The 17,511-nt window shown below is 41.4% G+C and overlaps 2 protein-coding genes across 3 annotated transcripts in view; both read left to right on the top strand.

Annotated features, from left to right (window-relative positions):
- Positions 1-1,217: 1,217 nt before the first annotated feature.
- Positions 1,218-11,681, top strand: METTL16 (methyltransferase 16, N6-methyladenosine). The gene is made up of 9 exons (XM_051778773.1): positions 1,218-1,432; positions 1,564-1,763; positions 3,973-4,113; positions 5,147-5,262; positions 6,053-6,195; positions 7,787-7,856; positions 9,252-9,341; positions 10,241-10,414; positions 10,508-11,681. Exons 1-9 carry the CDS (start codon positions 1,305-1,307, stop codon positions 11,123-11,125), a joined length of 1,680 nt encoding a protein of 559 aa, XP_051634733.1. The 5' UTR covers positions 1,218-1,304; the 3' UTR covers positions 11,126-11,681.
- A 122-nt stretch (positions 11,682-11,803) lies between these two features.
- The window catches only part of POLQ (DNA polymerase theta), a 54,319-nt gene continuing 48,611 nt past the window's right edge, over positions 11,804-17,511 (top strand). For both annotated transcript variants that reach the window (XM_051778770.1, XM_051778771.1), the window contains exons 1-2: positions 11,804-13,171; positions 16,820-17,002. In XM_051778770.1, the coding sequence (XP_051634730.1) occupies positions 12,979-13,171; positions 16,820-17,002 (376 nt within the window). In that variant the 5' untranslated portion in view covers positions 11,804-12,978. The remainder of the gene's footprint in view (positions 13,172-16,819; positions 17,003-17,511) is intronic.

Consider the following 17,511-nt stretch of genomic DNA (forward strand, 5'->3'; position numbering starts at 1 on the left):
ATTGAGGAGGATTTTTTGTTTGTTTGTTTGTTTTTTTAAATCAGAGACAGTACAAAGCTCACTGTAATACACTTGTTTTCATAACTTCCACAAGCACAGCAGCATTGTAACTATTAGAAGTACATGCTGTAGATTGAAACTGTGCTTAAACTGGGGAAATTCTCAGAAATCTTTTAAGTCTTGGGTTTTTTCCCCCCCCACACACCTCAAACCATGTAATCCATCATTTAAAATCCACGTGTTTCAAAGGTCATGGCACAACATAAGCCACAAGCAACAGGCCTCAGGCCACTGCTTAGTTGCCAGTGGCCTCATGCAGAGGAGTTTTACAGAAATCCATGGCTACGAAGTGTTTCCGAGAACACTGAAATTCTCTTCAAGGTAATGATGGTGACTTGGGTGGGTAATATATATATGACTGTGGGAGTGGAGGTTCCTCACGCTGCTGCCTGTGAGCCTCAGAGCAGCCGCCAGAAAAACACAACTGTTTCTGTAATTTTATTTATTTGCCTTTCTACTAATCGAGCAGCTAACACTGAAGCGATGATGCCCGAATATAGAACATTTACATTACAATTGTACTGTGTACAGTTCTGATGTCCCCAACATAAGAAGGACATGGAACTGTTGGAGCAAGTCCAGAGGAGGGCCACGAAGTTGATAAGAGGGCTGGAGCACCTCCCCTATGAAGACAAGCTGAGAAAGTAGGGACTATTCAGTCTAGAGAAGAGAAGGTTGCATGGAGACATCATAACAACTTTCTGGTATCTGAAGGAGGCTACAGGGACTGTTTGTCAGGAACTGTAGTGACAGGACAAGGAGTAATGGGTACAAACTGAAAGAGGGGAAATTTAGGCTGGATATTAGGATGACATTATTTATTGTGAGCTTGGTGAGGCACTGGAGCAGGTTGCTCAGGGAGATTGTGGATGCCCCATCCCTGGCAGTGCTCAAGGCCAGGTTGGATGGGGCTCTGAGCAACCTGGTCTAGTGGAGGGTGTCCCTGCCCATGGCAGGGGGGGGTTGGCAGTAGATGATCTTTAAGGTCCTTTCCAAATCCGCAACATTCCACGATTCTATGGAAACACATTGGTAGACTCTCCGTCCCAACAGACGGGACTCCCCCCCCTGCCCGGCAGGCGATGGTCTGATCGGGGCGGTGCCAGGCTGCCCCCCCCGCCGCCTGCCGCGCCTTGGTACGGCCCGCGGGGCCGCGGTGCGCGCCGGGAGCGGGGCCGGGCGGGGGAGCATCGCAGCGCTCCCGGCGCTCCCGGCGCTCCCGGCCCGCCGCAGCCCGGCCCGCCATGGCCCTCAACAAGTCCATGCACGCCCGCAACCGCTACAAGGACAAGCCGCCTGACTTCGCCTACCTGGCCGGCAAGTACCCCGAGTTCCAGCAGCACGTGCAGACCACCCTCGCCGGCAGGGTGAGGTACGGCCGGGGCGGGATGGGATGGGACTGGATAGGCTGGGCTGGGCTGGGCTGGGCTGGGCTGGGCAGGCGCCCGTGTGTGTGTGTGTCCGCCCCCGGGCGCCCTTAAAAGCGCTGCCTGTGCCTTTCAGCCTGAATTTCAAGGACCCCGAGGCAGTGAGGGCTCTGACGTGCACCCTGCTGAAGGAGGATTTCGGGCTTACCATCGATATCCCCGTGGAAAGGCTCATTCCCACCGTCCCCTTGAGGCTGAACTACATCCACTGGGTTGAGGATCTCATCGGCCACCAGGATGCTGAGAAGCAAGTGCTGAGGCGAGGCATCGACATAGGTACTTGGCGAATCAAAATGTTTATTTCATTGTTTCCCGTCAGCGGCACTAGCGGGTATAATTTGTTGCACACCCACAGGGAAACGTGAAGTTTGAGATACAAAAAAAAGTTTGAGTTTGGCTTTTTGGATCCTTGAATTCTCTTGAGCGTTCTGTGGTACACAAAAATTAGGCTGCTACTATTACAGGCAAAAATGTCATTCTACAAGAATTTAAAAAAAGAAAATATCATATTTCTTCTCAATGTTCTAACCAATGAATTGTGTTTAATTCGTAATCTATTGATTTTACTTTTGAATGTCTGCACAAGAGACTTTGTGAGTTGCATCGCAATATTTTCTAGTGTTCCATTTAATAACATTTTTTCTGCTTTTATGGGTATTTTGACAGGTGAATGATCTGTCCTTTTTAAACTCTGATTTTTATTTTAATTTATTTCAATTTATCTATTTTCATAAGCTAAATTGTAGAAAAGGCTTAATTAGAAAACAGGGCAAATGCTAGTGAAGCTGTATTTTGGTTGTAGATGGTCAAAGCTTTCCTGTTTATTGTAGAAAAATGTTCTTTAAAGTGGTCTAAGCATCAGCAGATGGATACTATTGTCCAGTGTAGTTTCTTCAGTTTCAGTCTGGATTATTGGGTAATAGGAGGACAATATTTAGATTAGGCAGCAGATTAATGTAAACAGTTACTCAGTAGAAATGTGAATTTATAAGATGTACACTGATGCACATAATTTCCTTTTCATTGGAAACAAAAAAAAAAAGGCAAACTCTGTAGGAACTTCTGCATACAAATAATAAAATTGGCATTTAGATTCCAAATTTTTGGTTATTCTATGTGAATTATTTAAAAGGCACCAGTAGAAGTATATTTGAATTTAGTTCAGATCTTTTATTTTGTCAATAGAATCTTCCTTTACAGTTTCGAAGGCTTGTTTTTGAAGATTGTTTTGTGCCGAAGAAAACTCATAATGAAAGTGAGAGAAGCTGGAATTTAATTTCCAACCCATGTTTTAATGCTTGACATTAAAATTAAAACACTGACTTCCTCAAAGCTTGGATTCAGGAATCTGGGTAACTGTGCCAGATTTTACATTTCTGTTTTCTTGGCATTTGCTAGCACGACTTTTTATAATGGAATTTTTCTATCTCCTGAAATTTGCTGACTTGTATTTTTAGCTGGAGTTATGCTGGATACCAGGTTTGTATCAATCACATGCTGTGTGCACAGATGCTTTCCTTTTATAACTTAAATTTCTTAGCCAGCTTCTATGCATTTGATATTAGTTTTCAGTTTTGAAAATGTTTCTCTGAACTTCATCATGGTAGGTGGCTGGGTAGAAGAGACAGATCCTCTAAGTCCTCCACATACTGCAAAATCTTCAGTTTGAGTTTGCATGAGCTTTCGTGTTCCAGCTCTGGGAAGGCAGTAAATCATCCAAGAGAGATGTTACAGCAGTGCTGGAAGTTACCCCATGCTTTTGCCTACTGACAGACATTGTCATGGATGTTTCAATAAGTCAGTATAACAGATTCTTGATATATGTCTAAACTCAAGTTTTGTGGTGGTGGGATACCTTTCCCTTGTATTCATTCCCTTTAATCCTGAATTTAATAGTTATTGGTAATTTGACCACCTAGATATGCTGTAACTATTTTGTGCTAGCATCTCTCTGTTACCAAGTTTTTGTCTGTCTGTCTATCTTTTTAGTTATCTTAATTGGTACTTGTGGTTTTTTGATAGTTTTGGGCATCCGAGAAATTCTGATGGAACAGAATTTTTTCTGTCGTTGCTCTATGAATCAAAGTAAATTATTTGTGATAGATAATAGAAAAATGCAGAAGAGATATATATTTGTGGTAGTAAAACTAAAATTTGCTTTAGTAAAACCAGAATGCATTTGGCTTTCTGTATATAAATTAATCACTGTTGTACAGAAGGAAAATAGCTTAAAACAAAGTTAATAATTTACTAGAAATTTATTCTAGATTATTAAATTCTTTATGTTACTAAAAGTGCATATTTAACAATGTTATTTTTCAAATTATGAAAATAAAGCTCACTAAAGATCTGAGTAGTAGATGATCAGTAATCAGCGTTTTGTGAAGTTAGTTCTTTTTGTTGTAAAAAGTACATAGTTAACAGCCACACTAGGTATAACACCAGAGACTTACTTTGCCTTTCTCATGGATTTTCACTCCTGCAGGGACAGGGGCATCTTGCATATACCCATTACTCGGAGCAACCTTAAATGGCTGGTATTTTCTTGCAACAGAAGTGGATGACATGTGCTTCAATTATGCCAAGAAGAATGTGGAACAGAATAACTTGTCTGATCTTATAAAAGGTATGATGTAATAAGGTATTTATCAGTATACAAATGTTGTGATGTATTTTTGCTGTGTTCAGTGGCGTATCAGAATCTGTGTTCCTTCCAAGTACACGCTCAACTGTTTTTACTGAAGCAGAATATTCTCAGTATTACTGAGGCCCTTGTGTGCTTAAACCAAAAAACCAGCTCATCTAGCATGGGATGTATGGATACAGAACTATTCTTCCTCACAAAAACTGAAAGTTAAACTTCATCCTGGGGTGTTTTTATCTCTGAATTTCTCGTCTGTTACTGAAGTATTTCTTAGTGTTTGTGCTGTTTCTGCTGCTAGGTGACCTAGAGTGCTCCCCTTGGATAATTGCGTGGCACTGCCACATAGGCATATCTTGTACAGATAGAGTTCTTTTTCCTCATTTCTGAATGAGGTCCTAACAATGCCTGTGGTAGCAATAGCAGTATGCCAGAATTGGTCTGGAATGATCTTGGAAAATTTTCTGTAGGAACTCAGTGTACTAAAAAGCATTTTATCAGCTCTGAAATAAAAACTTTGCTTCTGTTGGCTTTTGGAAGCATCCTTATGAACAATATATCTTAGTCTATTGTCCATGTCAGTCTTGAAATCCAGAACTTGATTTGGAAAACAGAGAGATTTCTGTTAACTGCTGCCATCACAGAACTTTTAGTGGTGTGGTTGGGTTTCACTATACTGGAAAAAAGGCTGGCAAAGGAGCATGCCTCATGATAAGCTGTAGTGCCTGTAGTTGGAAGCCCTTAAAGCTCATTTGTGGTTGTATTGGAGAACTCAGTATAACTCATGCAGTCCGTACTGTTTTAAACAGACTTGTGGTTCTGCTGCTGTGTATAAATATACAAGCTGTTTGTATGCAGATCCTCAACCTGAAGTCTTTATTTGCATGCTAGTATTTGTTACATGTCTTTTATAGAAAGTATTGTTTATAAAGTACAGCTTTTATACAATGTGTAATGTATATGGCATGCTAGATAGAATATGAAGTTCCTTACTGACCAAATTCACATTTTCTAATAGTGGTTAAGGTACCACAGAAGACACTCCTAATGGATGCACTGAAGGAAGAATCTGAAATCATTTATGATTTCTGCATGTGCAACCCCCCCTTTTTTGCCAACCAGTTGGAAGCAAAGGTAAGCTCACAAACTGAATGTTACCTGTACTTCAGTATTCTGTTAGTGGGAAGGTAGCAACAATTTTTAACCTCTTTACTTGGGGAAACTGGATGGGAAAATCCCAGATCATTATGAAATAGCATTTAAGTCTTCTCCCTCCTCACCCCGTGGCCTCAAGGGAGTTTTGAAGACTTAACTGTTACCTTTCCGAAAGTGGAGGATGAGCTGTAGCATTGCACAAGTTCTTACTGTCTTAGAGAATTAGTTTGGAAACTAGACAGCTAGTAAATCTGTAATCAAGTGCCTGCTGCATAACAGTGGTGCAGAGGAATTAGTTTCTGGCATTATGCTTTTCTGTATTTTTTGTTTCCTTAGTGATGTAGACAGTATCATACAGCTCAGAGCAGGTCTTGCAATACCCACTGAATGCAGTCAGAAATGTAACTCTGTAATACAGGCCAGTAGAATAAAGATTTAAGATTTAATAAAACACTGTAGTTTGTAATTGTGTAGATGCATGTAGTCAGCATGTCTTACACGTATTGGAACCACATACTTCATATTAGCAGGATCCTGATGTGTGGCAAGTAGCTTACCTAGGTTTGAGATTGTAGCAGTTTCACTGTTATGCTTATTTGGAATATATCTTTGTCTATTATCCGTGGTGCTGATGGGGGGAGGATAACTAGAGGTGGTGATGCTTGGTACCAACTAAAGACTAAAAGACTAAAGACAGAAAGCAGTGAACAAAACAAGACGAACATTTCATTAAATATTCATGTCAAATGTTCCTTTTTATTTTATCCAGGGAGTAAATTCTCGAAATCCACGGCGTCCCCCTCCCAGTTCTGTAAATACAGGAGGTATCACAGAAATCATGGCTGAGGGAGGAGAACTAGAATTTGTCAAAAGAATTATTCATGATAGTCTTCAACTTAAAAAGCGGTTACGGTAAGTGCTTTTGGTTCCAGTTAAAAAACCCCCAAACCAAACACCTTTTACCTTCATATTTGGCAGAAATCATGTGGAAATGATATTTTAAGTAAGGTATGTAGCTGTAGTCTAGTGGTATCTGTTTGGTTTGTTTAGTGATACATGCACATCAGTAATCGTTCCTGAGCATCAAACAATTAGAACTAATTGCTGGAGGTATTTAAAAGCAGACAAAAAACCCCTATATGAGTGACACTTGTTGGGTAGAGCCCTTCCCAAATCTTCGTTCGTGAAGCCTAGCCATGATGTACTTGCAGCTAAAATAGCAGACACTTGCTAAAGACAGTCAAGGCTCATTCTGGCATGGAGGAGAGTTTATGACATTGCCTAATTATCTGTTCATTACCTAAAAGTTTCTGTCTTTTCCTGGCTGAATTTTGGTAACTAGCAGCTCTGCCTTCTTTAGGAGAACATAAGCAGATAGCACATCAGTTGAGTTTTCTGACTATCAGGTTTTCACTCCCCCTGTGTTGTAGGTTAATATCTATAGCTGTTCTGGAAAATTCCTTTTTTTAATTATTTTTTAAAATATCCTTCTAAAATACAGCTGCCAGAATTGTACGTGTGTATTACTATAGGTACATCAGTGCCCTAAGAAAGGAGATACAGCTTGCCTTTTCTATGTTCAAGAAATGTTTTACTTTTGTCTTGTTTAGACCCTTCTAGGCAGAGCATTGCGTAGAACCTCATCTAATTGTCACCCTGATAATCCTTTTTTTTTAATGTACAGAATATTTAATTTGTATATGTGAACAATTTAAAGTGCTTGCCCTCAGTTTAGGTGCATACTTTTGAAAAAACTGTCCCTTGATAGTGGGAATTCTGATTTTTGTCCTTCAATACATTACATATATGTATTTATGAGTAAGCTTTTTGGATCCAGTAATCAAAAAATATGGAAGAGGGGGTTGTAGAGCTTGAATAATAATTTAGATGAAGAACAGAGCTGTAATATTTGGAGATACTGAAGATGTGGAGCTGTGTGGAAGGGTAAGCTTCACCAGAAGTGGGAAAATTAATTTCTTTCCTTTTTTTCCCCTGTTTTTTTCCTCATGAAATATGGGTTAGTTTATGGAAACCTGGATAAGGAAGTTAATGGTGAGCAGGAGGAGTAGTCAATATGTCTGCTTCTGAGGTACAAATGCTTGTCAATAGTTGATTATTCCTTTTTATTCTGATTCATTCTCCAAAGAAAGTGGAGAAATTGGAACAAATTCTTGTAAGGTGTAACATCTTCCACATAACTAGGGTCACTTATTGAAACAAAATTCTTGGTTGTTTAGGTATTGTTTCAGTAATAGTCTTAATGTATTTCCTAAAAGGTCAAAAAGATTTCCCTGTCCAATCTGTCTTTGGGCCCTTCTGGTCTTAAGTTTGTTGTGCCATGTCCTAGTCACTCCATTTAAGTGTGATTTTTGTTGCTGTTGTTGTTTTGGTTTTAAATCTCCTATTGTTCTGGCAGCTTTCTGCTCCAAGTAGTTCTTACTGGTAGTTGCCATTTTCAGTTGATCTCTATTTGTAAAACACTTGGCTAATGTGTTCTCTGCAGATGGTACAGTTGCATGCTGGGGAAGAAATGCAGTTTAGCACCACTGAAAGAAGAACTTCGAATCCAGGGGGTGAGTTTGTACAGAGTCCATAGATGCCCTGTATATGTTCTATACAATATATACTATGTTTCAGTGCACTTGGGTAATTATTGTAGAATTATTTTACTGAGTTTTTATTACAAGAAGGAACTGCAATGCCTTGTTAGGGAAACAGTTAAGATTTAGTTATTGTAGATTCAAAGCTGACAGATAGGTAGTAAATACTGTCTCCAGGTTTTTGTCTTTATTGTGTGTTGAAGCATGTCTTCATCCATTCTAGAACCTGCAGGGTTCCTGCTTCAAAATAGCCTCATAGGGTTGTTGTAAAAAAAAATAAATCTAACTTTCTTTCCTCTTAGCTTACATGAAATCTAGCAATTTTGTTGATAGAAGAAATTGGAAAATGATTTAAGCGACAGCATTGTTTTGTTTGTGTACAATTCTGGCACCAAGTAAAATTGAACCTTGTGCTGCTATTCTCATTTTGATGGCTTTCTGGAGGAAGCATAGCATAGCATTTCCATACACAGAAAGTGATCATGAGATCTGTCCTTATATATGGGGGAAGGAAAGCGAATACATGATAAAATCAATTCCCAGAAAGATGAATTACAGGCCATAGGGAATCTGTAAATTCCATGCTAAAAGCAGATGCTGAGCTAGGCACAAAATTTCAAGCACCTGATTTTCATCTCTGTCCTTGAACTGTTGCGCCTCAGTCTTAGTAAAGTTAGAGAAATCATTGCAAACCTTGTTTCCTTTTGTATTTTTCTTTTTGTTCAGGTTTGTAATCTTTTTTGCATCAGAGCCGAGAATACGTTTGTTTTAATGAAGCACATATTGTGTTGTGGCTCACATTAGGATGCAGCAGAAATATTCCAGAAAGTCTGCTCATTGTTCAAACTGTCCTAACATTTGCTGTATTTATTGGAAATTTTGATAGAAAGGCAGGAAAAGTTCTAGTATAGAGACAGGATTTTCCTCTCTCTTTTTTCAAAAGTAGCAGATTTTTTTTTCCTTTTTTTCTCCTTCTATGCAGGCCCTGGGCTTATGCTTTGGAGCTGCTTATCAGAGTGAAGTGGGATGGTTGTTTTTTATCTTGCTAGTATTTAACACATTCTCCATACCATACATAAATGCCTTATAGCATCCATGCATGGAAAGACTAGACAACAGTAACATCTGAGTTTTAGATTTAAAGGCAGTGTAAATGCAGATTTGATTTTTTTGGAGCAGATAAAGAGTAGTGGGCAGTGGTATCAGGCTTGGCACTAGCCAACTTCAGGTGGCCCTGATGTCTCTGAGCTGTGTCAGAAAGAATCTCCATTTCTGTCACGAGAAAATATGCTTTGTTTAAAAATGTGTGCAGTAGAGCAATGTTGTTTGTGAATCTGAAATGAAGTTTTGTGTTACTTCTTTGCATAGGTTCCTAAAGTTACTCATACTGAATTCTGTCAAGGACGCACCATGAGATGGGCACTGGCATGGAGTTTCTATGATGATGTACAAGTACCTGTAAGTAGCTTAACCTGATTTGCTTGGTGATTGTGCCTCTTGCTTAGGAAGGGGCTAATGAGCTATAACTACTGTGATACAAACTGGTCTTGTTTGGATTGGAACATTGGATGTGCTGGGCTGTATGGACAGTGGAATTTCTTAGCTGACTGGTGGTCTGTTAGCAGTTGTTACAAGTGATTCATGAGTGACCCATGTTCAGGGTGGGAAAAGGAAGCCAGTGTAGGAACTTCCTATGGATTTCAGTGAAAGTAAGGATAATTTGTAATATGAGAGCAGTTTAGTAGTAATAAAAATGTGCTAAGTTTGGGGCTGGATTTGAATTTAAGCTTCCTTTTGAGAACTCAGTTTTAATTTAACATGTAGATTCTGTTACCAAATAGTTATGATCATGTCTAACTCAGACTTGACTACATGAATGTATGTGGAGCTCGTTCACCTTAAATGTGAGCCAGTTGCTTTTTTGGATCTGGATGTTCATATACTTGAAGATAGGTATAGACAATAACCAACCTTACAGAGGACACAAGTAGAGCTTCAGTGACCTTGGATCAAAGTGTGGATATTAGCAGTTGACCTCTATTCCCAAGTGCAGCTGCATTTTCTCAGCTCACAGAGAGCTAATAGTCTGAAGGAACCAATGAAGCTTTTTGCCCAACATCTGAGGATAAACTCCCTCTGTCCATCAGGCTAGTGTAAAGTGCGTGATACTGTTAGCTGGTTTTAGTCTAAAACTCTTGAGGGTGAAGTAAAACAGGCTGTGTGAATGACTGTTTAGTGGCTTACATTATGGCTCTTAATTGTCATGTCTTATAGAATTGTCATGTCTTCTGAGTACAAAAGTCACCCCACTAATACTGCATAGACTTGTAATTTGTTTTCTTTCTTTCTACTTCTAGTCACCTCCTTCTAAAAGAAGAAAATTAGAAAAACCACGAAAACCAATTACATTTATGGTCTTGGCTTCTACAGTCAAAGAGTTATCCATCAAAGCGGCAGCTATGGGCTGGGATGCTGTAGAAGCTATTGCTGTGGTTAGAGCCTGGGTGGAGAAGATTCTCACTGATCTGAAGGTACAGTGTGAAATACTAGATGTTAAAACAACATTCTAATTGAAAGTGTAACTGTGAGAGGATTGAATGAAATTCTGCTGTTTTCTGCAATAGGTTCAGCATAAACGTGTTCCCTGTGGAAAAGATGAAGTTAACCTGTTTGTGACTGCCATTGAAAACTCCTGGATTCATTTAAGGAGAAAGAAACGAGAGAGAATAAGGCAGTTGCGAGAGCTTCCTCGAGCTTCTGAAGATATTCTGCAAGCAATGGAAGAGGAAAAGAACAGCCAGAAGAGTGTGAGCAACAATTTGGACTGTGAAAACCCCAAAACTGAAGACTCTGAAATGGGATTTGTGGCACCTAATGAGGATGTCCAGTTGACCACAGGTGATGAGCTACCAGAGGAATCTGCTGCCAAAGAAGAACACAGTGATCCTGTGAAGGAAGAGGAGATGGAAGCAAAGCAGGGAGAAACATCTCTTGGCAAAGGTTCTGGTGATGCAAAGGAGGAAACCTGCCCTTCAGAGGAAGCTAGCAATCTGACAGTTGAAAAAGAACAAAGCCCCAAAGAAACTAGTAGATGTTTTCTCTTTAAGTGTTTAATGAATGTGAAGAAAGAAGGAAATGATGTGTTAGTAGAAATGCACTGGGTTGAAGGACAGAACAGAGACTTGATGAACCAGCTGTGCACTTACTTACGGAACCAAATTCTTCGACTGGTTGCTAGTTAGCCTATTTTCCTGCTTTGGTAAAGTAGGTCTGTCCTCAAATTTTGTAAACTATTTTTAATTAATTAAAAATTTCTGTTAGCAAAGCCTGTCTTTTCCCCCTTAAAAAAAAAGAGTAGAATTAAGATAGATGTGCCCTTTAATGTTTTAAATAGCTTTTTCAAAGCTGCAAGGAGGACATGAAGTGTACTTCAGTGGACCTGAAGTCATGAGGAAGTAATAGATTTTGTGCTGCAGTTGTAAAACTACATGTTAAAGTGAAACATGTCTATGCTGTGAGCATTTCGAGTATCAACAGTGCTTATTCTGGTCTTTTTTCTGGCGCAATAGGTTTATATATTGTTTCTAAGTAGAATACTGAGATATTTTCTTCAATATTTTTTTAAATACTAATACAGGAAATGGTTAGTCTGCTGTGGGAATTGTTTTCTGCAGTGAGGAGTCTTCGGCAAAGGGTTTCAGTATGCCTCTTCTGTTTAATATATTTAACTTTTGGTCTTTAGAGTTGCAGAATGGATACATTTTCCAAGTGTCAATTCATTAAAATAATTGAAGTGCATGTTGTACTTGTCTGATGCTTGGGCTTTGAAACACAGAAGGGCCTACTGTTAGCATCTGGTTTTGTAAACATTAACAACAAAAGAAGCTTTTTGAGCTGCTTGATTTTAAAGAGGATTTAAATATGTTGACTCTACCATTAGCCCATTCCTTACACTTACTCAGATATAATTGCCTGAAATGACAGCACTGTTCTTAAAGGATTTTGCTTCCATTTAACCTTGAGAGATTGCTTTAGTGACAAGACTGAGAATACATGCTCATCTTTGATTGCCAGAAGTTCTTTCTGCAAGACAAAGATGGGTACAGAAGCTTTAGGTTTTTGCAAAGGAAGATAACTGGAATGAAGGCTGTTGCTTCCACACCTGACTCCCCAGTCCTTTTTAGTATTGGCTGTTTTCCCAGTGTTTCTGGGCCAATGACCTGTTCCTGTGAGAAGAGGGACATGGGTCTTTGATGCCTCAGAGAGAGTGTGTGTGTGTATGTGTTTGAGATGATGAGCACTGGTGCCGCTTCCCATAAAGGCAGATTTCCAAGCTGTGATCCATTTCTCTGTAGAGATATGCAGAACATGGAGAGAAGGTTTTTCTGAGAGAGTGGAGCATGTGTGCATGTGTTACCCAAAGTGAAACACAGCAGCGGTGGACAGCAGGAAATAACTACGTATGTTCGTGCTCCTGGAACCACTTTGAATATTCACCCTTAGTTCTTGATATTTCTGGAAAGATTAGTATGTTTCCTTAAGTTGAAGTCAAAAGCAACTTAGAAAAGCCCTATTTTTTGATATCATGCTTTTTAGCACTTTTTTGGGTGATGGACAAAGACATGCATTTTTTGGATATTGCAGAATTTTTACTGAACTGCTTCTGAGGAGAGTGCAGAAGCACTGAGGAGAGATAAAACCAGTCCTGCTCTTTTAGAATCTGAAGCTGTTATTTTGGCTGAGCCATTCGAACCACCAAGCGAGGCTGTTTGTCCTTTGTGCTGTTCTCTGTTTAACGTTTCAGCCTCCTTCCCGCAAGGGTGAAGCGGCTCTACCAGGTAGGCCCGTGTGCTCGTGGCGTGCTGGTGCCGCTGAAGCAAAGGCCGTCGCCTTCCTTAATTAACCTCGGCTTTTCACCTGCACAGCACGAATACCGCGCGCTCCCGAGCGCTGCTTAAGCAAAGGCTTATTTTGGCAAAGACAACTAGCGCTTTGTGGTGACGACACGCCGGGGGGAGCAGCCTCCCCACCTCGTACCCTTTCCCCGCTGCCGCTCGGGCCGCCCTCCCGCCGCCCGGGGCGGGGCTGGGTTTGAATGTCGCGGCGGGAAGATGGCGGCAGGACCGCCCCGGGCTCTGCCTCCGCCGCGGCCGCGGCCGCGGGGCTTCGCGGCGGCCGCTCCCGCAGGCGGGGGGAGGCCGAGCCGCCCTGCTCCGCCGCTCCCCGGCCGGCCGTGCTGAGCCCCCCGCCTGGCCTCGACCTCTCCCTGCGCAGCAGCGGCTCGGCAGGTACCGGCGCAGGAGAGCGCGGCCCTTTTCTCCCCTTTTTCTTCCTTCCTTCCTTCCTTTCTTCCTTTCCCCGCCTTTCCCTCGGTCGTGCAGCGCGGCAGGTCGGGACGTGCTGGGCGAGGGGGAGCGGGGCTGCCCCGTGGGACGCGGCGGCGCTGTTGGAAGGGGCCGGGCATTCTCCGAGCCTCTCCCGGCCTTTGCCCCGGGAGAGACGCGTTGCCCTGGGGCAGAAGGCCCGACGCTTCGCCCCTGCCTTTCTCCTTCGATCGCAGTGGCTGCAGCTTGTGTTAGCAAGGTGGGGGGCGTAAAAACGTGAGTCGAAGGATTTTCCTGCAGTAATCACTGCGTAGTTAAGGAAATGTGTGTTCTGTGCACACTTCTGAGGTCGGGCCCGTTTAACGTCGTTTAACGGTGGACCTTATTCTTTTCTTGGCCTCTAGGTGCTGCCATAATACAATAAACAGTGTAGTCTGTACTCTGGTGTACCAGGCAAGGCTTATCTGTGTTGTTAAATTGATTCAAGAGTGCATATACAATGCACAAGAAGCATATACAATATACTTCTATACACGATCTACAAGATGTTATATAAATGTCTTGTATTATACAAACATCTTGTGGTAAGGTGTCACATCAAATGGTCCTGCTGCCAGCCAAAGCTACTTAAAGTGAAGCTTCTGGATGCTATACATACATTTTACCAGCTTATTGTGCTCTTGAATCACGAGAGACATCAAGATGTATGCATCATCAAGTTATAGATAACATCTAAAATCAAGATGTTTATGTAGCATCTTGCAATTTCATTTGTTTTGCGATTTTTCTGTAACTTATTAAAGCATTTACATCTCCTGGTCTCTCCTCAAGTCATGCCACACCTCCCTGCTGTGGTTATACAATTTTGTCAATTTCTGCAAATGGAGCTGAGCAAGGCAACCTACACCTTTCCACAGGGCAACTCCTCAAAGACAATTCAGTAAGCAACGCTTGTGTCTGACTGGCCCCACATTCTGGAAGGGTTTTCTTTCAGAGAAATCTAATGACCAGTGCTTTTAACCAACAGTTTGTATCTTCCTAATTTTGACTGTTTCTTAGCGTTGTTCTAGTAGGTAAAAAAGAGGTTAATGTCAGTGGTATACTTCTGTACATAAATCTTTAAAGTCTCCTAAGGCACAAGTTTCCAAACTCATGTGCAGTTCTAATCTGCAGATATTCTTCAAAGAGCAGAATCATGTAATCCTTTACTCATCCCATCTTTTATATGAAGTTCCTTGGTTTTAACATTAGGAAAAAAGCTTGAGATTGCATCACCTAGGGGGTTTTGTATGTTTCAGAATCCTAATTCTGCTATATTAGTTACTGTTTTGGATTTGCGTGGCAAGGGAGCACTGTAAGGGTGGCTTTTGTGAGAAGCTGCCAGAAGCTTCTGCTGTGTCCCACTGAGCAAATACCAACCCGATCCAAGAGGGACGTGCCACTGGCCAAGGCTGAGCCCATCAGCCACGGTGGTAGCACCCCTGGGATAACGTATTTAAGAAGGCAGAAAAAAACCCCTTGTGCAATGGCAATTGCAGCCAGAGAGAGAAGTGAGCATATGTGAGAGAAACAGCCCTGCAGACACCAAGGTCAGTGAAGAAGGAGAGGGAGGAGGTGCTCCAGGTGCCAGACCTAATGTTCCCTGGCAGCCCATGAAGAAGACCGCGGTGAGGCAGGTTGTCCCCATGCAGCCCATGGAGGTTCATGGTGGAGCAGAGATCTGCCTGCAGAGGACCCCACACTGAAGTGGGTGGATGCCTGAAGAAGGCTATGACCCTGTGGGAAGCCCACATGGACCAGGCTCCTGACAGGACCTGTGACCCCATGGAGAAAGGAGCCCATGCTGGAGTAGGTTTGCTGGCAGGACTTGTGACCCTCTGGGGGACCCACGCTGGAACAATCCATGAAGAACAGCAGCCTGTGTGAAAGACTCATATTGGAGAAGTTCATAGAGGACTGTCTCCAGTGGGAGGGATACCACACTGGAGTAGAGGAAGAGTGTGAGGAGTCCTCCCCTTGAGGAGGGGGTGGCAGAGACAACGTGTGACGAACTGAGTGCAACCCTTGTCCCCCTGTGCCCCCGTGGGGGAGAAAGTAGAGAAAATTGGCAGTAAAGTTGAGCCTGGGAAGAAGGGAAAAGTAAGGGATTGGTGTTTTCAAGATTTTTTTTTATTTCTTGTTATCCTATCAAATCCTCTGGTTTGATTAGTAATAAATTAATTTTCCCCAAGTCAAGTGTTTTCTATTATGGTAACTGGTGAGTGATCTCTCTGTCCTTATCTCGAGCTACAAGCCTTTAATTGTATTGTCTCTCCCCTGACCAGTTGAGGAGGGGAGTGACAGAGAGGCTTTGGGGGCATCTGGTGTCCATCCAGGGTCAGCCCACCACAGTCATAGTTTAGGATAGACAATTAGGATAGACAGTGGTCTGCTCTGCATTCCCCTTGGGAAGCCTGTTCTGCTTCGTGGCATACTGCTGTTCTCTTCCAATGGTGCTTAACTTCTTGTTTAGTATTTTATGGTATTTGGATTACACAAAGTGAAACAAAGCCAGAGTTAAGCTATGTCAATTTTTTTTTATATATTTGTGTGGAAGAGAATGAACACACACCAGTGACAGCTAGGCTGGGATTAACCTTAAGGTGGCAGTTGAAATTTTTAGTGTGTTGAGAGTAAAAATGCTGCCTGCTTATTCTGGCTAGTATTGCTGATCCAGCCTGCCCTTATACTGTCAACAATGGTGGGAAGCTTCCTTTTAGAATTTTTTGAATGCACCAGTAGAAGAATGGGTACAGTAGGGTCAGTACACGCAAGTACTTGTTTTTCATCTCGATTTGACAAGGTCTTTCACAAAATGCTGTTTAGGAACTTATATATAGGGGAGACTACTCTGGATCAGAAACCTGTTTTCTGTATCAGATGAGGAAAGGGACAAAAAGCTTGAGTTTTTGCAATGATTGGAAAAAAGGAGGAGAAGGAGAGGAAGGAGGCAATATCTGTAGCCAGCATAAAATTGTCTAAGGTTACAAAGACAAAAAATAATCAGCAAGCAACTTAATTAAGCTAGAGGAACTGGCAGTGTTGTGAAGATATTAATCAGATAAACTGAAATATGACACACTGTGGAGACACTGTTGCTTGTTTGATTTATGTTGTGTATTTCATTTATCTGTAAAGCAAGGAAAAAGACAGGGTGGTTCTGTAATCTGGGGTTTACTGAAGCCTCAGTAGCAGTGATTTAAAAGGGAAATGGTATGGATAGGGATAAGATGGCAAATACATTGTAATGCTGTTATATTAATCAGTGCTGAAGCTCTATTTGAGTATGTATTTGGTAATGGCTGCTCTGTCTCAAAAACAAATATGGGAGCAAGAGTTTGGTGAAGAAATTAATTAAATGTGGATAATCTTATAGGAGGAAAAGTTGAAAAAAAGAGATAAGAGTAATGGTGAAACATCCATAGGAAATATTGAAAAATATAGGTCACATAGTTTATTGCCTTTTCTTGTAATATAGGATTTTGTAGAGAAGTTTGACACTTAGGTGTATAACCTACATGACCTCAGATTCAAGGATGGTACTTGACTTTTAAAATTTTTCTCCTCCCGAAGGTCAATATCAGCAGGTAAATGTTCCTGAAGACCAAGCAGACAAGTTGCTCCTTGCAAGCTGGGGTCTTCCCAAAGCAGTTCTGGAAAAATACCACAGTCTGGGAGTAGTACAGATGTTTGAATGGCAAGCAGAATGCCTAATGCTTGGACAAGTTCTGGAAGGGAGGAACCTAGTTTACTCAGGTATGCAAACATCCGACAAAACCAGTCCCTTCTAACTTCTCCACTGCCATTTACAAGAACATGTTGGTGCTGAAGGATTCTGATCAGGCAGATAGAAAAGTCAAAATCCTCTTTTTTTCTGGAGACATCCCATTAAGATCTGTCCCATTGCTGTACCTCAAACCTGGCTTAATGGTCTCTTTTCCAATGTGAGGAGAGACTTTTTTCCCCTTTTTCCCTGTTAAAGTTCCTTTAGAAACTGATAATTAGGAATCAGTTAATTTTTTTTAAATTATAGGCTATGTCAACCAGAAACTGAATTATAATAACAATGGTAGATATAAATACTTTTGAGAATGTTATTTACTATCTGGTTTTTTCAGTCCCTTTGTCATTTCTCTTCACGTAACGTGTGGGGGCTGTGTGTGTGCAGAAGGAGAAGTAGGACTGGTGAACTAGAAATCTGTGGGAAATTACAATTGGTTGCCTTTTTTTCGTGGGAAAAAGGTTCCAGAGCAGCACTGGGAAGA

This window comes from Manacus candei, unplaced genomic scaffold (genome assembly GCF_025592945.1).
Source record: "Manacus candei isolate 608988 ecotype Guabito, Panama unplaced genomic scaffold, ASM2559294v1 h1tg000014l, whole genome shotgun sequence".
In the NCBI taxonomy this organism is placed as follows: Eukaryota; Metazoa; Chordata; class Aves; order Passeriformes; family Pipridae; genus Manacus; species Manacus candei.

Excerpts from the sequence above, each read along its gene's own strand:
- METTL16 (XM_051778773.1), top strand. The coding sequence starts at position 1,305 with ATGGCCCTCAACAAGTCCATGCACGCCCGCAACCGCTACAAGGACAAG. Across the intron at positions 1,764-3,972 it reads GAGGCGAGGCATCGACATAG|GGACAGGGGCATCTTGCATA; the intron begins GTACTTGGCGAA and ends TCACTCCTGCAG. Across the intron at positions 9,342-10,240 it reads ATGATGATGTACAAGTACCT|TCACCTCCTTCTAAAAGAAG; the intron begins GTAAGTAGCTTA and ends TTCTACTTCTAG.